This window comes from Mustelus asterias, chromosome 16, assembly GCF_964213995.1.
Source record: "Mustelus asterias chromosome 16, sMusAst1.hap1.1, whole genome shotgun sequence".
In the NCBI taxonomy this organism is placed as follows: domain Eukaryota; kingdom Metazoa; phylum Chordata; class Chondrichthyes; order Carcharhiniformes; family Triakidae; genus Mustelus; species Mustelus asterias.
This window is the reverse complement of record NC_135816.1, coordinates 42,676,530-42,703,814: the sequence shown is the minus strand read 5'-3', so window position 1 is coordinate 42,703,814 and position 27,285 is coordinate 42,676,530. Positions and strand designations below refer to the sequence as shown.

The window sequence follows — 27,285 nt, the reverse complement described above, 5'->3', positions numbered from 1 at the left end:
TTCTAGCATCTTCAGTATTTTGCTTTTGCATAGAATTTAGAGGAATTTGAGTTTGAAACATAGAAAGTGGCTGTTAAAGAATGGATTTCAGATGGGCAAATGATTTGCTGTGCTTGACAATGCATCTCTTGATGAATTTCCAGTGGCAGAAGAAAGCCACAAAGATCACTTTCCCAGAAATTGGAGGAAGAAGCTTGCTTGTGACACCAAGAAATGGAGACTGGCATTGACTAAGGCAGTGGTCAGCATGAGTGTAGTGCTGGATTCAGTAGAATACAGAAAGCACTTAAATGGCACAAGCAAGCCGGATGAGATAAGTACTGTTGCACCTTCACCAACATCCTGCTTTGCATATCATCCCACCATCTCACTCTGTTTTCTTAAGTCTATTCCATCACTCATATACATTTATTGCTTAACCAGCCTTCTCTTTCTAGGCACATCTATCATTCTCAATCACCCTCATCCTTTTCCAATTTCATACCTCTCCCTTCTAGTCACTCTCACCAAATGCATTACATCCAATGGATGAACACATGCTGTTCTTCCCCTTGTTTCAGGAAAAGACAGCACAGAACATAAGGGCAGGAGGCAGGTCTCAACACTATTCCTAGTCCACAAGTGCAGAAGTGACAGCCCTGTCGATAAATGAAGTTGCCCACTGAGTTTGGGAGATGGGGATCTCCCAGCTACATGGTGACATACATATATATTAGCTGCTTGCATGTCATAAGGCACTCGGTCATATTGACCTGATTTCAACAGTAAGTGAAGTATAATAATATTCATTTTGATAACTTGCAACATTTCACTTCGCCAGCACTAATACATACCTTATTTCTGACACAGAATTGATGGGAGATCATGGATGTCCATTTCTTAGAAGAGCTGAATCCTTCTGATGGTGCACCGTCACAAGAAGCATAGCTCAAGATATTCTCACATCAATGGGATGAGTAAGGCAGATAGTTGGGTTTTCACTTAGACTTGCAATTAACTCTGAACAAGTGGTGGCAATCACAGCAGTATCCAGCAATTATTGGCGAGTGCAGCTTCTCCAAACAGTGCATGGTTGCACACAGATGCTATCCCTATGGGGGCCATCCATGGTAAAGGTGTCATTGAGTGGCAGCAATGTGCAATGCACTGACAGGTCTTCCAAACATACTGATATCAAGTGGGGAGAGAATGGTGAAGTCCAGGCCTTTGACAAGGTGCCGCATGGTAGGTTGGTGCATATGGTTAAATCTCTCAGAATCTAGGGTGAGGTAGCCAATTGGATACAAAATTGGCTTGATGACAGAAGACAGAGGGTGTTAATAGAAGGTTGGTTTTCAAACTGGAGGCTTCTGACCAGCAATGTGCCTCAGGGATCACTGCTGGGTCCACTGTTATTTGTCACTTATATTAATAAATGAGAATTTAGGAGGCATGGTTAGAAAGTTTGCAGATTACACCAAGATTTGTGGCATAGTGGACAGTGAAAAAGTTATCTAAGAGTGCAAAGCAATCTTGATCAATTGGGCCAGTGGACTGATGAATAGCAGATGGAGTTTAATTTAGATAAATGCAAGGTGATGTATTTTGGTAGATCAAACCAAGGCAGGACTCATTGGTCGGGCATTGGGGAGAGTTATAGAACAAAGAGATCTAGGGATACAGGTTCATAGCTCCCTGAAAATGGGGTCACAGGTGGACAGGATTGTGAAGAAGGCATTCGGTATGCTTGGTTTCAAGAACATTGAATCCAGGAGTTGGGATGTCTTGTTGAAGTTGTACAAGACATTGTTAAGGCCACACTTGGAATACTGTGTACAGTTCTAGTCACCCTATTATAGAAAGGATATTATTAAACTAGAAAGAGTACAAAAAAGATTTATTAGGATGCTACCAGGACTTGATAGTTTTGAGTTGTAAGGAGAGACTGGATAGACTGGGACTTTTTTCCCTGGAGCGTAGGAGGCTTAGGGGTGATCTTATAGAGGTCTATAAAATAATGAGGGGCATAGATAAGATAGATAATCAACATCTTTTCCCAAAGGTAGGAGAGTCTAAAACTAGAGGGCATAGGTTTAAGGTGAGAGGGGAGAAATACAAAAGGGGCCAGAGGGGCAATTTTTTCACACAGATGGTGGTGAGTGTCTGGAACAAGCTGCCAGAGATAGTAGTAGAGGCAGGGACAATTTTGTCTTCTAAAAAGCATTGAGACAGTTACATGGATAAGATGGGTGTAGAGGGATACGGGTCAAATGCAGGCAATTGGGATTAGCTTAGTGGTTTAAAAAAAAGGGCGGCATGGGCAAGTTGGACCAAAGAGCCTGTTTCCATGCTGTAAACCTCTATGACTCTATGAGTGGCTTAATGTCACAGAGTATTGTGATAATGTATTCTTCTATGGGTAGACTGACCAGCTCAGTGGAATGTCATGCGCTCCAATCAAATGAATCCAGGCACTCTTTGACCACGCGGGCAATATGTAAGTAATATGCCCATATGGGGACAGATACTTGGCCTTCATCTTAGAGTTGCATTCATTTGTACCAAAGTGCTCTCCAGTATGAAGATAGCAAAGAAATGCAGCTGGACCAGGATAGGATTGAATGAAACAGGAGATATGGAAGTGGACTCCACATAAAGGTAGGGACTAAAGGTAGGGACTCAGGGTTGGTGTGTTGCCTACCAGGGGCTGGGGTCCGGGATGTGTCTGACAGGGTATTCAGGACTCTTAGGGGGGAGGGAGATAAACCACAAGTTATTGTACATGTGGGGACACACGACATAGGGAGGATAGGGGAAGGGGATATTAGGCAGGGATTTATGGAGTTGGGGTGGAAACTAAAGGCCAAGACTGACAGAGTGGTTATCTCTGGACTCTTGCCTGTACCATGGGATAGTTTAGAGAGGAATAGGGAGAGGGAAGGTTTGAATTCATGGCTGAGGGGATGGTGCAGGAGGGAGGGGTTCAGGTACTTAAGCAATTGGGGCTCGTACTGGGGAAGGTGTGACCTCTATGAGAAGGATGGTCTACACCTTAATCAGAAGGGGACCAATATCCTGGGGGGTAAATTTGCTAAGGCCATGCAGGGAGGTTTAAACTGATTCGGGGGGGGGGAGGGATCCTGAGTAGTGGGGCTGAAAGTGAGGGATGCATGGATGGGGACTGCAATGCACGGCATTGCAGAGGTGGGGTGGAGCAGGGTTTGAAATGTGTATACTTCAATGCCAGGAGTATTCGCAATAAAGTGGGTGAACTTGCAGCGTGGATCAGTACCTGGGACTTCGATGTTGTGGCTATTTCAGAGACATGGATAGAGCAGGGGCAGGAATGGATGCTGCAGGTCCCGGGGTTCAAATGTTTTAGTCGAAGTAGGGAAGGAGGTAGAAGAGGGGGAGGGGTAGCATTATTGGTCAGAGATTGTATCACAGTGTCAGAGAGGAGGTTTGATGAGGACTTATCTGTTGAGGTACTATGGGCGGAGATTAGAAATAGGAGAGGAGAGGTCACCCTGTTGGGAGTCTTTTATAGACCTCCTAAAAGTTCTAGAGAGGTTGAGGAAAGGATTGCGGAGTCAATCCTGCTTAGGAGTGAAAGTAATAGGGCAATTGTTATGGGGGATTTTAACTTGACTAATATTGACTGGAATTGTTATAGCTCTAGCTCGTTAGAGGGGTCAGTTTTTGTTCAAAGCGTGCAGGAAGGTTTTTTGACTCAGTATGTAGACAGGCCAACTAGAGGTGAGGCTATATTGGATCTGGTGCTGGGAAATGAGCCAGACCAGGTGCTAGACTTGGAAGTTGGTGTGCATTTTGGTGATAGTGACCACAATTCGGTTACGTTCACCTTAGTGATGGAAAGGGATAGGCATGAACCTCGGGCCAGTGGTTTTAGCTGGGGGAAGGGTAATTATGAGGCTATTAGGAGAGAATTAGGAAACATAGGTTGGACTAGGAGATTACAGGGACTGGGAACGTCCGACATGTGGAGTTTTTTCAAGGAGCAGCTACTGCGAGTCTGTGATAGGTATGTCCCTGTCAGGCAAGGAGGAATTGGTAGGGCTAGGGAACCGTGGTGCACCAAAAAAGTTTCTTTGTTGGTTAAAAAGAAAAAGGAGGCTTATGTTCGGATGAGACGTGAGCACTCGGGTAGTGCACTAGAAAGCTTTAGATTGGCTAAGAGGGAGTTGAAGAGCGAGCTTAGAAGGGCTAAAAGGGGACATGAGAAGACTTTGGCGGATAGGGTTAAAGAGAATCCTAAGGCGTTCTATAGGTATGTCAAGAACAGAAGGTTGGTTAGGGCAAGTTTAGGGCCAGTTATAGATGGCAGAGGGAAGTTATGTGTGGAACCGGAGGAGATTGGTGAAGCATTGAACCAATATTTCTCTTCGGTGTTCACGCAAGGGGACATGAATATAGCTGAGGAGGACACTGGGTTGCAGGAGAGTAGAATAGACAGTATTACAGTTGATAAGGAGGATGTGCAGGATATTCTGGAGGGTCTGAAAATAGATAAATCCCCTGGTCCGGATGGGATTTATCCAAGGATTCTCTGGGAGGCAAGAGAAGTGATTGCAGAGCCTCTGGCTCTGATCTTCAGGTCGTCGTTGGCCTCTGGTATAGTACCAGAAGATTGGAGGTTAGCGAATGTTGTCCCATTGTTTAAGAAGGGGAACAGAGACTTCCCCGGGAATTATAGACCGGTGAGTCTCACTTCTGTTGTCGGCAAGATGTTGGAAAAAATTATAAGGGATAGGATTTATAGTTATTTGGAGAGTAATGAATTGATAGGTGATAGTCAGCATGGTTTTGTGGCAGGTAGGTCGTGCCTTACTAACCTTATTGAGTTTTTTGAGAAAGTGACCAAGGAGGTGGATGGGGGCAAGGCAGTGGACGTGGTATATATGGATTTTAGTAAGGCGTTTGATAAGGTTCACCATGGTAGGCTTCTGCAGAAAATGCAGATGTATGGGATTGGGGGTGATCTAGGAAATTGGATCAGGAATTGGCTAGCGGATAGGAAACAGAGGGTGGTGGTTGATAGTAAATATTCATCATGGAGTGCGGTTACAAGTGGTGTACCTCAGGGATCTGTTTTGGGGCCACTGCTGTTTGTAATATTTATTAATGATCTGGATGAGGGTATAGTTGGGTGGATTAGCAAATTTGCTGATGACACCAAAGTCGGTGGTGTGGTAGACAGTGAGGAAGGGTGTCGTAGTTTGCAGGAAGACTTAGACAGGTTGCAAAGTTGGGCCGAGAGGTGGCGGATGGAGTTTAATGCGGAGAAGTGTGAGGTAATTCACTTTGGTAGGAATAACAGATGTGTTGAGTATAGGGCTAACGGGAGGACTTTGAATAGTGTGGAGGAGCAGAGGGATCTAGGTGTATGTGTGCATAGATCCCTGAAAGTTGGGAATCAAGTAGATAAGGTTGTTAAGAAGGCATATGGTGTCTTGGCGTTTATTGGTAGGGGGATTGAATTTAGGAGTCGTAGCGTTATGTTGCAACTGTACACAACTCTGGTGCGGCCGCACTTGGAGTACTGTGTGCAGTTCTGGTCCCCACATTACAGGAAGGATGTGGAGGCTTTGGAGAGGGTGCAGAGGAGGTTTACCAGGATGTTGCCTGGTATGGAGGGGAGATCCTATGAGGAGAGGCTGAGGGATTTGGGATTGTTTTCGCTGGAAAGGCGGCGGCTAAGAGGGGATCTTATTGAAACATATAAGATGATTAGAGGTTTAGATAGGGTGGATAGTGATAGCCTTTTTCCTCTGATGGAGAAATCCAGCACGAGGGGGCATGGCTTTAAATTGAGGGGGGGTAGTTATAGAACCGATGTCAGGGGTAGGTTCTTTACCCAGAGGGTGGTGAGGGATTGGAATGCCCTGCCAGCATCAGTTGTAAATGCGCCTAGTTTGGGGGCGTTTAAGAGATCCGTAGATAGGTTCATGGACGAAAAGAAATTGGTTTAGGTTGGAGGGTCACAGTTTTTTTTTTTTTTAACTGGTCGGTGCAACATCGTGGGCCGAAGGGCCTGTTCTGCGCTGTAATGTTCTATAAGGCATTTCCATTTCTCAAAAACAGGCTCCACCCTCGATCAAGACCTGACAAGCTGCCTCATCTCCGAATGGCCAAGTGTGCCCCTGCACAGATGCAGGCAAGGCACTCGTGGGGTCCACACCCATTGGCCAAAAATATCTCAGCCATCAGATCAAGGATTAGAGTGGCCTGCTTCTAACTCTGCCGAAGGCAAGGGGTTCCACCTTGGAGCATGAGCAAAAGGAAGAGAAGAACTTTGCAGCGTCGTAAGGGTATGCACATTGAGTGTTTGAGAAAATGCTCTGCTGCTAAGTTTCTATTGTTTATTCTTTTGTATCACTACAGGTGCTTTTGTGATGAGAAGGTTGCTTTTACTGGGGTTCTAAAAGGCCAGTGATAGATTCACAATAATGGCAATTCTGATGATGAGAGACTTCAGTCATGAGGATAGATTGGGTCTGGACAAAGTACATTAGGGAGGAACTGTTCCCATTTGTGGACAGGTCAAGAACCAGAGGGCACCAATTTAAAGTGGTTGACAAAGTAACAAGAGATGACACGAGGGAAAATTATTTAATGTAGCACATTGTTAGAATTTGGAATGCATTCATCGGAGTGTGGTGGAGGTAGATTCAACTGTGGCTTTCAGAAGGAAATTGGGTAATTATCTGAAGAGAAAACATTTTCAGGGCTATGAGGAAAGGCAGGGGAGTGGGATTAACCCAGTACAGAGCCAGCTGGGACATAAAGAACCAAATGGGCTTCTCCGATTTGTGCTGTAACTATTCTATGATTCTCTGATTTGAGATTCCTTGATTCGAGCAAATATATAGTCAATCTGAGTCTTAAATACAATAGATATGATTAACATGTTTGTAGGTGTCACAAAGGTTGGTTGTGTCATAGATATGAAGAAAGCTATAGATTCCAAGAAGATGTCAGTGGACTTATGAGGTGGACAGAAATGCGGCAAAGGGAACTTAATCTGGAGACGGGTGAGGTAATATATTTGGTAATGACAAACAAGGCAAGGGAATCCACAATAAATGGTAAGGCACTAAAAAGCACAGCAGGGCACATGTCTACAGATTCCTAATGGTTGGCAGAAGGAGATAAGGTGATTAAGAAGGCATGTCAGAGACTTTCCTTTATTTGCTGAGGCAGAGAACACAAGGGCAGGGAGGTTATGCTGAAACAGTGGGTGGAATTATGAGCCTCTGTCCGCTGTGAGCATAAATGGCAATGTGGGCGCAAATCCCACAAAAGTCAGGAATCGAGATTCTTGCCACAAAGGGTAGGAACTTAATTTAAATAGATTTTAATATTAACGAGTCTCCCGCCATATGATCACCTTCATTGAACATTCAAACCACGCCTACGTGATGTCAATTTTGCTGTTTTTTTATTCCCTGGCTGCACCCAAATCCAGTAAGAAGTTTAACAACACCAGGTTAAAGTCCAACAGGTTTATTTGGTAGCAAATGCCACTAGCTTTCGGCGCACTGCCCCTTCATCAGGTGGAGTGAAGGAATGCTCACAAACAGGTCATACAGAGATCTGTATGCTGTGTTTGTGAGCATTTCTCAGTCCAGTCCAACGCTGGCATCTCCACATCATGCACCCAAATCCACATACTCGTCTGGTTAAAAGTGCCCCAATATTACACAGTCTGATAGTTTAGTTTATAGACTCAAAATAATTGTTAATTTAAGTTTTATTAGATAAGTATGGTTGTTTAATTGAGAAAAAAATCAATTTGTACAGTGATAGATTGAATGTTGCTGCATCAGTAGTCAATAGTATGCATTCCGATGTGCTGACCTCACCATCATCCAATACTTTTACTGTTGTCAACTTCAGAAACTGTCTTTCCTGCTTCCTTATTGTTATGTTGTCACTCCCATGTTACCCTGCTGTGGTGTTTATGAGGAAGGGCTATCATGTTGACCCATAGGAAGGGCCAAAATCAACCAAGTATTTACCAAACCTTCACCTGAGACTGATCACTCACTCTAACTAATACATGATGGGGTTGCATCATTGCCGAAAGATGCATTTTCTTTGCGCTAGCTAGTAAGCTGCAGTGGGCTGGATGTTGTGGGGGCTCTTTAATTACTCACATAATACCCAGCCTGGATGAGCTAGATTTGTTGACAGGGCCAAGTACACCATAGAAGTTTACCTGGCTGTGATCATTCCAATGCTTGTTTTCAAGGAATAGATAGAATTTGTGCTCGGCGGTGCAATATATTCGATGCATGATTTTCAGGTGACACAACTATACTTTACTGCATGTAATAATTGGGAGTTTGCCACTGCAATGCTAGAATTCCATTTGAGTTATCTGTTAGCTAGGATCTTCATGCCCTAGTTAAGCAGATCTGTAGAATCTGCCAATGTGGAAATAAGCCTAGTGTACTAGATATCATTGGGATACAGATAATGTATGTTCAATGAAGTCAACTATCTTTGGAATGTCATGGAGTCTGCAAGGAACTTCTCTACTTGGAATGATATGAGATGCTGCAGATATATGAGGGGGAGCAGTCAAATCAATAGAGGCTTAGCAGGATGCACCAGTCCTGTGGAGTGCACACCCTGCTCTATGTTGGAACTCCAGAACACCTGTCACCAAGTCTGCCTGTCATGGTCAAGCCGGATACTGAACCCACAATGGAGGAGCTGAGCAAAGCTATTGACCGTTTGACATGGGCAAAGCGCCAGGTGCTGTGGTTATACTCATCAAGCATAGGGAACCGGCACTCCTGCAGTATCTGCACAAACTTCTCTGTCTCTGTTGAATGAAGGGGGCATGAAATGCGTGATGCAAAGATTGTGACCATCTACAAGAACAAAAATGATCGCGGCAATTGTAACAACTATCACAGCATCTGCCTGCTCAATATTACGGGAAGGGTATTTGCCCATGCTGTCCTTGTCAGACTGTAGATCCTGGCTGAATACATCTATCTCAAATTCTCGTCCATTTTCAGAACTTGCAATTGACATAGGCCAGAGTTCTCAGCCCCACTGTAGCAGAATCAAATGCATCACAAAAGCTACAGCTGTTTTGTCTAAGCTGATTAAAAGAGTGTTGAATAACGGCAATCTGACTAAAAATACCAAACTGCGAGTCGACCAAGCCTGTGTCTTCAACGCACTCAGACACGAGAAAAAGCTGAACAGTTTGCACCTTCGCAGTCTCAGATGTATCCTCAGCAACCTTTGACAGGACAAAATCATCAACTCAAGAGGTGCTAGAATATGCTAATTCCATCAGCATACATTTATTGCTAAGCCACAGTGTCTGCACTGACTTGGCCATATTCATCGGATGGATGACAGCCGTCAATCCAAAGACCTTGTGTGTGTGGTGGAATTGACCTCCTGGGTGTCCACACCTAGTCCACAAGGACACCTGCAAGCAAGATATAAAGATGGCAGAAATTGACAGATAACTGAGAGACTGTTGCAAATAGTTGTGACCACTGGAGGTGGACTGCTTGGAAAGGCACTGGAAGATGTGAGCAGAAAAATGTTCAGCTGGTTAAGAGGGCCCAGAGAAAGCAGAGACCAGCGGATCATGCAACTCCTCAGCCCACTGTCTTGCTCTGTAGCAAATGCAGCAGAGACCGTCATGTCAGAATAGGGCTCCTCAGTCACACCAGGTCATGTTTCACACAGGTGGTGGAGCTCATAAAATTCCCTGTGTGGCCACCCACCACAATATGCCCGCCCTCAACCTGATTTTTACATGGGGTGGGTGAGGCCAAGAGAAGCCATCTCACCCTTGCCCAATTGAGGCCTTCAAGTGACCAATTATTGACTACCAAAGGACTACTTCCCACATGGCCTCAATGTTTAGGCTGGTGGGAGGAATCCAGGGACAGGGCGGAAGCCCAGCCTGCTTGGTCCCCGAGTAGGAAAGGGCTTTGGTTTGCCTCTCCACATCAGAACTCCCTTCACTCAACCTCAGGCTAAAGGGACGATCTTTAAAACAAAGATGAGGAGGAATTTCTCCAGCCAGAGAGTGGTGAATCTGTGGAACTCTTTGCTGCAGAAGACTGTAGAGGCCAGGTCATTGAGTGTCTTTAAGACAGAGATAGATAGGTTCTTGATTAATAAGGGGATCAGGGGTTATGGCGAAAAAGCAGGAGAATGGGGATGAGAAAAAAATCAGCCATGATTGAATGGCAGAGCAGACGCGATGAGCCGAGTGGCCTAATTCTGCTCCTATGTCTAATGGTCACACCACTTGCCCCACAAAGTCTGACACCATCTCCTCCTCCCCACCCGGTATTCCCTCACCCCTTGACCTTTCTATCAAGACCCCTATTCCCCTCTCCCCATCTCCACAGGCTTTATTCCCCCTCCCCATCATGAAACCCCAAGGCCCTGCGCTTACCTGATCCTGGACTCTGGGCCTTAGAATCTGAAGACCGCCTATAGTCCTAGTTTTTAAATGTGGCCTAGTTTTATGATGACATTAAAGTTCTGAATTTGTATAATGCAAGCACTGGCCGTTGAGTCAATTTGGGGAAAAGGCTTACAGGTCAGGTGGTATCTTTGCAGGAACAACAGGCTGTAGTCTTGTGAGAACCAGATTTTGGATATTTAGAGGTGGAATTCTTTTATTCTTGTACAGATGTCCTGTGCTGGAGACATAAGCCTAGATTTTCTGATTGCAATATCATTGGCGTTACAGTCAGATAATCTAGGCCATCGACTCCTGTTTTAAAATAGCTGAGCTTGTAACTGAGAGGCAGCTGATTTATCTGCTGAAATTTTTCCCAAATGTAGGACACCAGTGTCATCAAAGGTAAACTGGAGCACAATGATTCTATTACAGAAAAAAAAAGAGGTTGCAGGCTGACAATCCTGGAAAGATTCTTCACATCCACCCTGGAGCAGCAGGCAATGAGTGGAAATATTAGGTCCCATTTTGTAAGAATAGCATAAAAATAGGCTGGAGCTGCCCTGTGAAGCAGAAGCACACGTGCCAACAGCTCGGGGGTAGACCATGCCAAATCATCTGACAAGAATTTCTTCCCCTAATTTGAATGGACCATTGGCTGGAGTAAGCCCAGCAAAACCAATCATCCAATGTACTTAAAATGCAGGAACTAAAATTTTATTTTGCTGCAGGGCAAATCATAATTTTCCTTGAAGAAAACACCCACCCAGTTCAGGTCCCAAGCCTCTCCACACCTCAGCTTTTGCGTGCAATCTTATGTGGAATCATGCTTGGGACCTGCTTAGTATTTAATCAAGCCCTTTGTAGCAATGCAGCCTCTGAGTCATACTTAAAACGAGCAGCACAAAATGCAGCATGCCATGCTATCAGACAAGCCAGATCACATAACCGATGTGACAGTCCCAACTGTTTACATTTAAGAGAACTCCTTGGAGTTAAATGTTATTGCAGCACGATACACTCAGTGGATTCAGTGCCAGTCTAAAATTAAACATGATGAGGCCCAGAAGGTGATATTAGGATAGATGACCAAAAACCCGGTCAAGGAGATAGGTTTTAAGGAGTGCCTTTAAGGACGAGAGGCAGAGAGGTTTAGGGAGGTAATTCCAGAGTTTAAGAGCCTAACAAGCTGAAGGCATGACCACCAATGGTGGAGCAACAAAATTTGGGGATGCCCACAAGGCCAGGACGAGAGGGATTTGAAAACAAGGCCAAATTTTAAAATTGAAGCATTGCTGAACCGTGAGCCAGTGTAGGTCAGCAAGGACAGAGGTGGTGGGTGAACAAAATTTGGTGTACATTTGGACACAGGCAGCAGAATTTTGGATGGCTTCAAGTTTACAAAGGGTAGAGTGCAATATGTCTCAAATCTTAATAAATAGAGGTGCGTTGAAATCTAAGGATGACTAAAATATTTCAAAAGCATCACATTTATACTTGGTTGATAAAAATGATGATTCTGAAAAATATCAAAGAACAGTAAAGCACAGGAACAGATCCTTCGGCCCACTATACCTGCACTGATCACATTGTCCTATCTAGACCTGTATCCTGTATCCCTCTATTTCCCATCTGGTCATGTGTCTATCTATCCAGATAAGTCTTAAATGTTGCTAACGTGTCTGCCTCAATCATCTCACTTGGCAGTGCATTCCAGGCCCCCACCACCCTCTGTAAAAAACATCCCCCCCCGAACATCTCTAGTGAACATTTCCCCCTTTACCTTGAACTTGTGCCCCCTTGTAATTGTCATTTCTGCGCTTGGAAAAAGCTTCCAACTGTTCACTTTATCTATGCCCCTCATAATTTTATAAACTTCTATCAGGTCGCCTCTCAGCCTCCACCTTTCCAGGGAGATCAATCCCAGTTTATTCAATCTCTTCTCATAGCTAATACCTTTCATACCAGGCAACAGCCGGGTAAACCTTTTCTGTGCTCCCTCTAAAGCCTTCACGTCCTCTGGTAGTGTGGCAACCAGAATTGGACACAGTATTCCAAATGTGAACTAACGTTTTATATAACTGTAATACAATTTGCCAACTTTTATACTTGATGCCCCAGCCAATGAAAGCAAACATGCCATATGCTTTCTTGACCACTTTTTCCACCTGTGCTGCCACTTTTAAGGATCTGTGGACCTGTACTCCCAGATCCCCGTGTGTGTTTATGCTCCTGATGGTTCTACCATTTATTTTATAGCTACCACCTGAAGTGGATCTACCAAAATGCATCACCTGGCATTTGTCCGGATTAAATTCCATCTGCCATTTCTCTGCCCAATTTTCCAGCCTATCTATATCCTGCTGTATTCTCTGACAATCTTCATCACTCTCCGCAACTCCGGCAATCTTAGTATCATCCTCAAACTTGCTAATCAGACCAGCTACGTTTTCTTCCAAGTAAATTATATATATGTTACATATAACAGAGGTCCCAGCACTAATCCCTGTGGAACGCAAGTTACAGACCTCCATTCGGAAAAACACCCTGCCACTACTACCCTCTGTCTTTTATGGCCAAGCCAGTTCTGAATCCATCTAACTAGTTCACCCTTGATCCCGTGTGATTTAACCTTTTGTACCAGCCTGCCATGAGGGACCTTGTCAAATGATTTACTAATGTCCATGTAGATGACATCCACGGCTCTTCCCTCATCAATCATTTTTGTCACCTCCTCAAAAGGTCAATCAAATTAGTGAGACATGACCTGCCTTGTACAAAACCATGCTGTCTGTCACTAATAAGACCATTCAATTCCTAATGTGTATAGATCCTATTCCTAAGAATCTTCTCCAACAATTTCACTCTCACTGATGTCAAGTTCACTGGCCTATAATTACCCGGGTTATCCGTACTACCCTTCTTAAACAACGGGACAACACTGGCTATCCTCGAATCCTCTGGGACCTCACGTGTGGCCAACGAGGAAACAAGGATTTCTGTTAGAGGCCCAGCAATTTCCTCTCTTGTCTCCCTCAGTAATCTGGGATAGATGCCATCTTGCTCTGGGGATTTGTCTATCTTAATGCTTTTTAATCCACCTAACACTTCCTCCCTCATAATAATGATTTGCTCTAGAGGGTTTACATACTCCTCCGAGGCACCATCAATCGACGTGTCCCTCTCCTTTGTGAATACCAATGCATAGTACCGTTAAGGATCTCACCCACTGCCTTTGGTTCTACACATAATTTCCCTCCTTTGTCCTTGAGTGGACCAACTCTTTCTCTAGCTACCCTCTTGTTCCTAATATATGTATAAAATGCCTTGGGCTTCTCCTTAATCCTGCCTTCCAAGGAGATTTTGTGATCCCTTTCTCCCCTCATAACTTCCAGAGTTCTTTTCTATTTTCCCTGTATTCTTTAAGTGCTTCATCTGTTTTTTGTTGCCTAGACCTCATGTATGCATCCTTTTTCTTTTTGACTAGACTCGCAACTTACCTGGTTATCCGTGGTTCTCGAATCCTGCCTTTCCTGTCCTTCCTTTTCATAGCCACATGCTTGTCCTGCACTCCAATCAACAGCTCCTTAAAAGGATCCCACATGCCAGATGTGGATTTACCCTCAAACAGCCCCTCCCTAACAACAGCCTCCAAATCTTACCTAATCTGGTTGTACTTAGCTTCCCCCCAATTTAGCACCTTAACCCTAAGACAACACTTCTCCTTTTCCAAGAATATCAAGCCACTTTAGTTTCAAGGGATATTAATTATTACAATCTCAATGGAATAACTGCAAATAAAATAAATAGGGTGGCAACAAGTATACTAACTGCACCACTGGATTTCTTTCATTACCAGGATAATTAAACCTGCTACTTCTTTAACACTACAGTTGATCACACATAACATTAATTTTACTTGTTTTCAACCACACTGTTGGATGCTCAGCTCCATTTTGCTCCATGCAATAGAGTGACACAGAAAATCATGCATTATTGTAAAACTGAGTGCCAGTGTGACTTCATTGGTCACAGTCTCACTCCCGAGTCAAAAGACCATGCATTCAAGCTTCATTCATGAACTAGACCTTCCAGTAAAGCACCAAAGGACTGCTTTATTATTAGAGTTCTTTTGCTTCAGAGGAGACATTAAACTGATATCTGCCTGTTCCGATGGAAAAATACACCCTGTGACATGATTTGGGGCAAGGGAGGTCAATTTTGTTTTCCCACATACAGCATAAATAAAGTCATTTCATTGCTGTCTGTGTAATCTTGCTATGTGCAAAATGGATGCTATTTGCTGATACAGCTGCACATCAAATGAAATCATTGCATGACAAGTGCTTCGAGAAATGATCGGCACTATATAAATGCAAGCCTTTCTTTTTGGTCTTTCACTGTTCACTGATATGCATTGTAGCAACTATCGACTTATATGAAGAAAAAAAAGTAGCAAAGAAATTCAGACTTGTTCTTTAAAATGTAAGTCAGCTGATAATTCTAAAGTCAAAAACTGTTTCATATTTACAATTGTTTGTAGAAGTTTTTTTAAAGGGTGTTATTTTACAACATGCTTTAATAATTCTGAGGAAGCTGTCTTGCTTTGTGAAATGTTATACAAGGGAAACATTGTAAGAGACATGCTCAAATGGGGCATGGAAAACATTTCATGTCATTAATAAGGCATGCAGGTCATTCCCAAATGATCTTTTCCTGCATTCTAGTCACTTAACCCATAATATTCTATTTATGCCATGTTTATTTAAAAAATTTGGTGATTTTCATGAGTCTTCAAGTGACGAGAATGAAGGAAAAATCAGGACTTTAACCAATCACTTACTTTTACGTTGGAAGGAAGAATCCTTTGAGACTTCATGCTGAGCTGTTGGGTTCGTGCTATATGCGGAAGTCTGGCTCAGGATGGTGCTGCCGTCCGTAGAATGGGGGTCTCTGTTCTCAGTTTGAGCTGTATACACTAAAACAGAAATTTGTGTGATGTATGTTTGTGTGCATCTGAAAATAATTTATTTTGGAATTGTTCAAGTCATCAAATGGTGGCTAAAATTGCTATAAAATATACTGCTACATCAATACAGTAAATGGTGCCTCATCTTTGGTGACTGTGACTTGGATTTGAATACTAGGAGATTTGGTACCACATATTTCATAAAACAAGTATGTTTCTTAAAGAAATGTAGATTCTACATAAAATATGATTGTTCAGCTTACTAAAAAGTTCTATCCCTTGGTTTCAATAGTCCTTTCCAATACTCTCCGACATGGCTTTTCGTCAATAAATGAAAAGATGTTCATACTCCAGAGAATTAGATTAACAAGTTGATCGCGCATACTTTGTACTTCTTCAGCCTTCATGATTCTTGGCCTCATTATGCCACAACCTCAAAAAGGACATCTACATCTTCCCCATTACAGACGGATATGGATAGGCCAGGAGAATGGGTCAAAATTTGACAGGTGGAGTTTAATGTGGATAAGTGTGAGGTTATCCATTTTGGCCAAAAAAATAGAAAGGCAAATTATTATCTAAATGGAAAGCAGATTCAAAATGCATCTGGGCAGAGGGATCTGGGCATCTTTGTTCATGAATCGCAGAAAGTTGGTATGCAGGTACAGCATGTAATAAAAAGGGCAAATGGAATCTTAGCATTTATTGCAAAAGGACTGGAGTATAAAAGTAGAGAAGTGTTGTTGCATTTGTATAGGGTGTTGGTGAGACCAGATCTGGAGTACTGTGTCCAGTTTTGGTCTAATATATTGGAGGAAGGATGTGGTGGCATTGGAGACAATACAGAGGAGATTCACCAGATTGATTCTGGAGATGAAAGGGTTGACCTATGAGGAGAGATTAAACAGCTCGCTGGAGTTTAGAAGGATGAGAGGGGATTTGATCGAGGTATATAAAATACTAAAAGGGATTGATAAGGCAAACATGGACCAAATGTTTCCCCCCTTGTGGGGCAATCTAGAACAAGAGGTCACAGGTGTAGGTTGAGAGGTGGTAGACTTAAAACTGAGATGAGGAGGGACTACTTCTCGCAGAGGGTGGTGAATTCGTGCAACTTGCTGGTGGAGTCTGCATCATTAAATGGTTTCAAGAAGGAGATAGATATATTTTTGAGGTTAGATGGATATGGGGAACAGGTAGGGAGGTGGATTTGAGACCAGCGAGAGATTAGCCATGATCTGATTAAATAGTGGAGCAGGCTCAAAGGACTGAACAACCTACTTCTGCTCCTAGTTCCTACGTTCTTAAAGCTACCTCCATGAAGCTTCATTTACTCTTCCTAAACAAATCTTGCTTCCATTTTTTAAACTCATATCTCTTAAATAATGAAAATGGATCACTGTCTAGGCACTCCAGTCACTTACAGGGTAACCATCTAATTACCATTGAAGGTTCTTATTTAATTCTTCTTTGGGATGTCAGCATCACTGGCAAGGCCAGGATTTATTGCCCATCCATATGTGCCCTTGAAAAGGTGGTGCTGAGTCACCTTCTTGAACTGCTGCAGTTCATGTGGTGTAGATACACCCACAATGCTGTTAGGGAGTTCCAGGATTTTCACCCAACGAGCATGAAGGAAGTGTGTTTCCAAGTTATTTCCAAGTTAGCATGGTATGTGCCTTGTAGGGAAACTTGCAGATGGTGTTGCTCCCATGTGCCTATTCCCCTTATTTTATTTGACTGTCAATGTTAAGGATTTAGAAGATGCTGACAAAGGGATGAGGTGCTGCAGTCTGTCCAGTAGATGGTACACACAGTAGCCACGGTTAATTGGTGGTTGAGGAAGTGAATTCCTCAATAACGTTGAGGGAGTCTTAGGTACATTGTAGGCTTCAGACCTCTGCAATCAATGAATTTCAGCACAGCAGGCACCAACCATGACGCTATTTGCACTTGTGCAAAGCCCAGATCCATCGAAGCTTAAAATACTGCTCCCATTCCATACCTTTATCATTCAAACTCTCTTCATCAAAACACGCAATATCTCAAGACAGGAAGAGATCAGATCAGTCTAGGCTCCTTTCCGGTCTTATTAGCTGTAACAAATAATGGGGAGGGATTTTCCAGTCCCGTTTTCAAGGAGGCACATAGGTGAGCACAGCAGTACTGGGGACAGTGCCAAGAGGCGAGCCCCATGGTGGCACGATGAGGTGGGGGGGTGAGGGGGCAGTGAGGCAGGGGGGAGATCTGTGATGGAGGGGGTGGTTGTCTATTTCAGTGAGCCCTTTAAAAACAGTACCCTGATCAAAGTTACTGGTGGGGCAGGTTCAACCAAAGTCTGCCCCGCCAGCATGACATTGTGCAATCTACTCCCTACATTTTTTGGTCTATCAGTTTAAAATCCAATGGGAAAACCTGCCAATGCCACCAGCGAGCTACCCTCCACTTTTCCTGTCCAAGATCACACTTCCCTAAAAGATGGCAAAATTTCACCCAATGTGCTTCTATATTGAAAAAAATTGTACATTTTTACATTGGAATCCCAAGTTACATCTCCTGTAACTAACTCTCTTGATCAGTTAATTCAAAATCCAACCAACCTCTCAGTAAACAAATATTTTCTTTCATCCTTCATGAATTTAACTCTTCGATGTTCATACACTTATCCCCCCAAGACAATAGGTGACATCCATTTGGCGTTCACAGCAAATTCTGTACCCTGACCAATGCTCTATATAATTACAAGATTACTATGAACTGCACTCCTGAGGCATCCTGTTTATAATATTCATCTAAAATATAAAGGGGTGATCATACTGGCTTGTCGTGCCAGTTGATTGGCATGGCGAGCTGGTAAGATTGGGCGAGAGGCCAAAAACTAGGTTCGGGCCCGGTTTCCACCGCTTGCGATGTTACCAGCCTCATTCTGTCAGTGTAAGGCTGATTGAAATATTTATGAGGTTCTTTTAATATGATGAGTGAGCCCCAGATGCAATTGTCGGGGCTCATTTGCCTGAACGACCTTGCCAGTTGAGGTCCTCACCGGAGAGGATCACGTATGCTCTTCCAGTACAGTTACAACACCGGGATCTACCCAACAATGCGGAAAATTGCCCAGGTATGCCCTGTACACAAAGAGCAGGCCAAATCCAACCCAACCAATTACCGCCCAGTCTACTCTCGATCATCAGTAAAGTGATGGAAGGGATAATCGACAATGCTATCAAGCAGCACCTGCTCAGCAATAACCTGCTCAGTGATGCCCAGTTTGGGTTTCGTCAGGGTCACTCAGCTCCTGACCTCATTACAGCCTTGGTCCAAACATGGACAAAAAAGCTGAATTCCAGAGGTGAGGTGAGAGTGACAGCCCTTGACATCAAGGCCATATTCGACTGAGTGTGGCATCAAGAAGCCCTAGCCAAACTTGAATCAATGGGTATCAGGGGGTAAACACTCTGCTGATTGGAGTCATACCTGATACATAGGAAGATGGTTGTGGTTGTGACGGGTCAGTTATCTCAGCTCCAGCACATCTCTGCAGGAGTCCCTCAGGGTAGTGTCCTAGGCCCAACAATCTTCAGCTGCTTCATCAATGACCTTCCCTCCATCATAAGGTCATAAGTGGAGGTGTTCGCTGATGATTGCACAATGTTCAGCACCATTTGCGATTCCTCAGATACTGAAGCAGTCCATGTTTAAATGCAACAAGATCTGGACAATATCCAGGCTTGGGCTGACAATTGGCAAGTAATGTTCGTGCCACACAAATGCCAGGCAATGATCATCACCAATAAGAGACACTCTAACCACCGCCCCTTGACATTCAATGGTGTAACCATCACTGAATCCCCCACTATCAACATCCTTGGGGTTACTTTTGACCAGAAACTCAACTGGACTCACCTCATAAACACAATAACTACAAAAGCAGGCCAGAGGCTAGGAATATTGCGGTGAGTAACTCACTTCCTGACTCCCCAGAGCCTAGCCACCATCTACAAGGCACAAGTCAGGAGTGTGATGGAATAGTTTCTACTTGCCTGGATAGGTGCAGCTCCAACAACACTCAGGAAGCTTGACACCATCCAGGATAAAGCAGCCCGCTTGATTGGCACCACATCTACAAACACTCAATCCCTCCACCACTGACACTCAGTCGCAGCAGTGTGTACTATCTACAAGATGCACTGCAGCAATTCACCAAAGATCCTGCGACAGCATCTCCAAACCCAGGACCACTTCCATCTAGAAGGACAAGGGCAGCAGATACATGGGTACACCACCACCTGCAAGTTCCCCTCCAAGCCACTCACCATCCTGACTTTGAAGTATATTGCCATTCCTTCACAGTCGCTGGGTCAAAATACTGGAATTCCCTCCCTAATGGTCAACCCACTGCACATGAACTGCAGCGATTCAAGGCAGCAGCTCACCACCACTTTCTCAAGGGCAACTAGGGATGGGCAATAAATGCTGGCCAGCCAGCAACGCCCATGTCCTACGAATGAATAAAAATGGTCCCCAAGGAGGCGGGAGTCTAAAAGGAGGGACGGGGCCTGAAGAGGCAGGCTCATGATGGGGACAGGGCCAAGACGGGGAGGCGGGGTGTGTACTTGGCACCGGGTTCGATCAGTGGGGGGGGGGAGGGGGGGATATGACAGATCTTCCACTTGTACAGAGTGCACTGGGAGCTCAGGGCACCTGTGCAATGGCGCCCCTGTCGTTCAGCAGCCGACTTCCTGGCATGAATAGGCTCCACCCAATCCCTCTACTGGCGAGAATCACACTTGCCTCTTTGTTTCTAAGTGCCATACGATTACTTCTGGGAACTCACCCAAAAAATGGGTGCAATTCTCTCTTGTTTTCACGCTCATTCAGCACTTACACGTTTTTTGATAAGGTTGCCCCCATGGTGTTGAATGTGTATATTCTATATATATACGTATTTATCCTATTACGCTGATGCAATAAACATGGAGGTGCAGTGGCTGTTTTTAATGAGTCACACAAAACAATTAACATAAGCTTGTTCTGGGGGATTTGTTTTCTGCTTAAAATAGCACTTGTTCCACGAGTGATCATTTTTCTGTTTTAGAAATGCATCCTGGACCACAGACATAGCATAATTGCAAAAATAAAATGTTACATTTAAATGTAGAATGGATACACAAAATCAATCATTGCCGAACAAAGTACTTGAGCGATATTATTTTGACACCGAATTTGATGCAATTTATTTTTTATTAGGTTTCATTTAAAAATTAAACAGTTATTTCTGGTGTTGAAACCTCTTTTTATACTAAATTCAAATAATTAATTATGCCTTAATATTATTTTTGAAATTCAGTGTAATCTGGTTCTGTATCTTCAATCTCAGGATTTTTCAAATTTACCCTTGAAAAGGTAGTGTTGCACCACCTTCTTGAATCACTGCAGTCCATGTAGTGCAAATATATGCACAGTTCGGTTCGGAAAGGAATTCCAGGATTTTGACCTAGGGATTGGCACAGTGGTTAGCACTGCTGTCTCATAGCACCAGGGACCCGGGTTCAATTCCGGACTCGGGTCACTGTCTGTGTGGAGTTTGCACATTCTCCCCATGTCTACGTGGGCTTCCTTCGGGTGCTCCAGTTTCCTCCCATAGTCCAAAGATGTGCAAGTTAGGTTGATTGGCCATGCTAAATTGACCCTAGTGTCAGGGGGATAAGCAGGGTAAATACACGGGGTTGTGGTCAGTGCAGGCTTGATGAGCTGATTGGCCTCCTTCTGCACTGTAGGGATGCTATGAATATTGTTTCAAGTCAGGATAATATGTGGCTTGGAGGGGAACTTGCTGGTGGTGGTGGTATTCCCATACATTTGCTGCCCTTGTCGTTCAAGGTGGCAGAGATCAATGATTTGGAAGGTGCTTTCGAAGGAACCTTGCTGGGTTCCTGCAGTGCATCTCGTAGATGGAACACACAGCTGCCACTGAGTCAGTGGACGAGGGAGTGGATATTGAAGGTGGTGCCAATCAAGAGGGCTGCTTTGTCCTGGATGGTATTGATCTCCTTGGACCTTTTTGGAGCTGCACTCATCCAGCCGAGTGGAGAGTATTCCATCACACTCCTGACTTGTGCCTTGTAGATGGTGGACAAACTTTGGAGAGTCAAAGGTGAGTTAATAGCCACAAAATTCCCAGCCTCTGACCTAGTCTTGCAGAGTAAGAAGTCTCACAACACCAGGTTAAACTCCAACAGGTTTATTTGGTAGCAAATACCATAAGCTTTCGGAGCACAGCTCCTTCGTCAGATGGAGTGGATATCTGTACCTGCTACCAAATAAACCTGTTGGACTTTAACCTGGTGTTGTGAGACTTCTTACTGTGCTTACCCCAGACCAACGCCGGCATCTCCACATCATAGTCTTGCAGTTACAGTATACATATGGTTAGACTAGACCAGTTTCAATTGTAACCCCCAGGATGTTGAGAGTGGGAGCTTTAGTAATGGTAATGCAATGGAATGTCAAGGGGAAATAGTTAGATTTACTTTTATTGGAGAAAGTCATTACTTGGCACTTATGCAGCATGAATGTTCCTTGTCAATTATCAGCCCACGCCTGGAAGTTCTCCATGCCTTGCTCCATATGGACACAGTAGCTGCTTCAGTAGCCGAGGAGTCTCAATAGATGCTAAACATTGCGCAATTATCAGTAAATATCCCCCCGTCAAACCTTATGATGGGAGGTAATTGATGAAGCAGCCAAAGATGGTTGAGCATAGGACAATACTCTAAGGAATGCTCACTGTCCTGGAGCTGAAATTACCTCCAATAACCACAACCATCTTCCTTGGTGAAGGTATGACCCCAACCAGTGAAGAGTTTTCACCCGGATTCCCACTGACTCCAGTTTTACTAGGCCTTCTTGATGCCACACTCGGTCAGATGTTGCTTTCACTCTCTCCTCAACTCTTGAGTTTAGTTCTTTAGTCCATGTTTGGACGAAGGTTGTATCGAGGTCAGGCACTGAGTAATCCTGTCAGAATCCTAACTGAGAATCAGCGAACAGGTTATTGCTGCGTGGGTGTCGCTTGATAACACAATCAAAGGCATCTTCTATAACTGATGATTGAGAGTAGATTGATGGGGTGGTAATTGGCTGATTTGGATTTTCCTGCTTTCTGTGGGCCTAAATTGTACACCTAAGTTAACTAAAATAAAAATATCCTTCAGAGAAAAATGTACTTTATAGTTGCAATAATGGAAGAGTTTGGGTCTGCTTAAGGAGCTTATGAGTACAATATTTACACTGAAATACAATAGCTTACAACAACTTAAAAAGCATGCACTGTGATATTTACACTGATTGAACACAGATAAATCAACAAATAATAGATGAGTCTTTGTAATGAAGATAATGGAAGCATGGAGCAGAGTTAACGCTTGTAAAGATAGTCAAAAGATTAGATGGGGCAATTCTCCCACCCCACTGCGCTGCTTTTGTAGCGCAGCAGGCCAGGAGACTTGAACAGAAGCTGTTTTGTGGGCTCTCTGCTCGGCGCCACAGCCTCTGCGCGTATCCCAGTGCTGGATTTCTGGCGCCAGCAGCTCCGTGCCAGAAATTGGCGCAGAACTGCCTAATGTATTCAACAGCTCATTTTAATACAATTTAAATGCTATTAGCAGGCTCAGAACTGAAATCTCCAGGCCCGCTAGCCTCCCCACCCCCACCCGCTTGTGGTATTTTACTCCAGTGGGATTTAGTATAGCTCTCCAGTGGGAAGAGCTGGTGGCCCAACCCCACTGCAGTGAAAGGGAGGCAATTGAGTCCCCGCACCCCCAGGGAGCACCTTGGCACTGCCCATGGGCATGGGGCTGTGCCAAAAAGGCAGGGCCTGATAGGGGCAGGTCCATCGGTGGGGGTGGGTGGTCCCGCTGCTACTCTGCATTTGGGCTGAGAGACAGAGGGAGGGAGACCAGCAATTGGGGCTGGCCATCAGGGTGGCTGGGGGGCGGGGGGGAGGGGGGTTAGGAATTGGGGCGGGAGCACTCGTAGAACGGAATTCTCTTTTGGCCTCGGGCGGGATTTTAAGAGCCTTGCCCGGCCAATAGCTTCAGTTTTCCCAATACTTAACTGGAGGAATTTTATGCTTATCCAACACCAGATGTTGGACTAGCAGTCCAACAATTCAGAGACAAGTAATGGTGGTAAGGCAATGTTTGGTGTTGTTAGTGTACTTGTTGAAACTTGTGTGTTTTCAGATGGTATCGTCAAGGGTTTGGATGTAAATGAGAAACAGGAGGGGCCAGTGACAGACCCTTAGGGGACACTAAATGTAACAGTGAGAGAATGAGAAGAAGAGTGTTATGATCGTGATAGAAACAAGAAACGCTTTTAAGAATCCAAAAACTCAGGTATTTGCTAAAAGAATGAACCACAAGGTTCACGGTTTAAACCAATAGAATTTTGCTGCACAAAAATCAAAGAAGGTGAAGACGAATAACTACATTCTATCTTAAATATGTTAAAGTTATTGAAAGCTCAATGAATATAGTTACTTCCAGAACAGAGTTCTCCCATCTGGGACTAAGTCTCGTGGTAGGGACAGCGACATGGAGTGTTTTCTGTGGGAACATGGAGTGTTTCCTGCTATGGGAACATGGAGTGCTTCTTGCTGCGGAGGCTGGCAGGAAAAAATACCAAATCTTCCAGCCTTGACCGCATTAATTATACAACTGGGTGTTTTGTACCATATTTCGTGGCAGGACAGGCTTGATGGTGCATTGTCTGCAATCTATCCAGGTGCCAGATTGAAAAGTCACCCAACTTCACTGACCCACTGTTGAAGGAAGGTGGTGAACCTCCTGGAAATGAAGATGGATCTCCAGTAACACACAGACTGGTAGATGGACCTCCTCAATGACAATGGATCTGCAAGGTTGACCTGTAGGTGCTCGCCCCACTGACTGCTGTGGTGTGCCGGGATCCAGGGTGCAATTGGCCTCCATTCTGAACTCCGGATGGAGCCCCAGGCATTGTTCAGGTGAGTCCTTACATCTCCACGCCACGCTGTTCCGAACACGTTTTGCACCAGCGTGTTTTCCTGCTGGTGCCGAGGAGAATCGGGCACGCGGCTGGGCCTTTATCTGCATCCCATTTATGGGATGCAAATGACTTCCACACTGGCCTCCAAAGGGTTTCCCGATCCGCCACAGTGGGCTTCAGTGGAAGATCCCACTACAAATGTAAAATCCGATGTAAAACCAACTTTTGGGCCTCCTGCCGAACTCTTCCCTCCACTCGAAACTGTTCTTGAATCGATTAGTGCACGACTTCAGACTTTTAAAAATCTTTTTCCCAACCAAAGAAGGTGGAAGAGGGTACGTCTGGGGTCCGTGGGGTCCTTGATTATGCTGGCTGCTTCCCGAGGCTGCGGAAGGAGTCAATGAATGGGAGGCTGAATTATTTTAACAGTAGTGAATTCCCGCCCGTGGAGACTTGGGAGAATTCCACCCTTAGACTCTGAATTGAACTTCGAACTCAATTTTCCATCCACACCCATTTGACTTAAACAGCAAAAACTCAAGTCAGATAATTATCACAAATTGAAAGATTCAGGACCTAGGCTGAGTATTGCTTCAAGGGTTCATATAGAGTTGAGACCTCTTGGGCTATTTGCAGCAAGATTCTCCCTTCAAATCTCTTCCAACTGTCCCACAGTGGTAGGTTCCCCATTCAACATCGGCATCACTAACATTTAATGCATTGCCACCTCACATTAGAATTCTCCTGGTTCGAATGATCTTTAACTCTGGAGTATTATATCTAGAACTCTCTCTCCCTTTTCACAGCTTGGCTATCCCAGAAGTCCAACATCACTGGCAGCGGAGTCCTTTTAGTTACTGAAGTTTTAAAAAACCCTTTTAGCTAGCACACAGAATTTCAACTGAAAAGTGCTCGAAAGAGATGCTTCCTGCATCCAGCTTGTTCTAATCCAAACTGCTTGAAACAGAGCCATTGCTTGGGACCTACCCACTCCCATAATTAACAAGGCACTTTAGTAACCAGGTCAGTTACTGGTAGCAAGCTGTTCTCAAAGAGACCATCCAACGTAAAACATGTTTTTTTCCTGCAAAATCACATTGGCCATCCCAGGGGCCAGCAATGACATTTGCCTGGCTATGTTTACATAGATAAGAATGAAACCAGTAGAGTGCAGTCCTACTCAGCTGGACCACGATGTTGGACAACAGTGTTGTGATCAACAATGTCAAGGGCAAAACACAGACCAAGAATAGCCTGCTTGGATGGTTTGCCTCTGTCATCTCACATAGGATGACATTTGTGACTTTGATAAAAGCTGTTTCAGCACTGATCAAAACAGAAATCTCATTGGAGGAATTCAAACACAGAAGCTTTGGAAAGATGAGCATGATTTTGGGAGGCAGCAATATGTTCAAGAACTTGGCGAAGAAAGGAAAGTATCACATTATATATGAATGGAAGAGGTACAGATTATTCAACATATTTTGTTCTTCAGTCATTTTCATTTGCAGAATAAACTCAGGTATGGCAACAGGCTCTGTTATCCCATATGCCACTCAGTCTTTGGAGATGCAAATTTCAATCACTAAAATGTACAGTTTTAGAGCACTATCATAGCACAGTATGAAATTTCTATTTCCATTACTTATTGGCATTTTAAGTGTTACAGCATAATTTTTACTTTACTTTGGACTAATGCAACAAAGAAGTCACTTTGTAACCTCCTATGGTAACTTTAAAAATTAAACAATACTTTCTTTGGATATCAAATTATGTATATGGCATAAATAGAATATTTGATAAGTGGTTAAACATGCAACTTATTCTGAATGGAAGCAGAAACCAAAGCAGTAACTTGCTGGGTAAATTCGGATTTAGTGTGCCACTGTGTACCCTCATAGTGCATCACGTGACAAACATGGCATTATGCACTGTTATCCATTTTAAGCAAAAATTCTTTCAATATTATAAGCAATATTAACTTATACTGCATGTTCCTTGTGTATTTTTAAAGTGTTGCAATGTCATTTTTGTTTCTTATCTCATATTATAATTTAGGGAGCAATAAATAAGGTTTTGTACTGCTGAGCATGGCTTTGTTTGTATGCCTAACCACATAAATTTCAGAGGTTTATTTTTTGATTTGATTTATTATTGTCACATGTATTGGTACACAGTGAAAAATATTGTTTCTTGCACGCTATACAGACAAAGCATACGGTTCATAGAGTACATAGGGGAGAAGGAAAGGAGAGGGTTCAGAATGCAGTGTTACAGTCATGACTAGGGTCTTGAGAAAGATCAACTAAATATAAGGTAGGTCCATTCAAAAGGAATGGATTATGCTGGCTGCTTTCCGAGGATGAGAGGTGACCTGATAGAGGTTTACAAGATGTTGAGAGGTCTGGATAGGGTAGACTCTCAGAGGCTATTTCCAAGGGCTGAAATGGTTGCTACGAGAGGACACAGGTTTAAGGTGCTGGGGGGTAGGTACAGAGGAGATGTCAGGGGTAAGTTTTTCACTCAGAGGGTGGTGGGTGAGTGGAATCGGCTGACGTCGGTGGTGGTGGAGGCAAACTCGTTGGGGTCTTTTAAGAGACTTCTGGATGAGTACATGGGATTTAATGGGATTGAGGGCTATAGATAGGCCTAGAGGTAGGGATATGATCGGCGCAACTTGTGGGCCGAAGGGCCTGTTTGTGCTGTGGCTTTCTATGTTCTATGTTCTATGTTAAAAGTCTGATGGCAGCAGGGAAGAAACTGTTCTTGAATCGATTAGTGCATGACTTCAGACTTTTAAAAATCTTTTTCCCAACCAAAGAAGGTAGAAGAGGGCATG

The 27,285-nt window shown here is 43.9% G+C and overlaps 1 protein-coding gene across 5 annotated transcripts in view; it reads right to left on the bottom strand.

Moving 5' to 3' along the window:
- The window catches only part of LOC144505132 (protein phosphatase 3 catalytic subunit alpha-like), a 342,133-nt gene that overhangs the window by 213,831 nt on the left and 101,017 nt on the right, over positions 1-27,285 (bottom strand). For all 5 annotated transcript variants that reach the window (XM_078231023.1, XM_078231025.1, XM_078231022.1 and 2 more), the window contains one exon: positions 15,294-15,428. In XM_078231023.1, the coding sequence (XP_078087149.1) occupies positions 15,294-15,428 (135 nt within the window). The remainder of the gene's footprint in view (positions 1-15,293; positions 15,429-27,285) is intronic.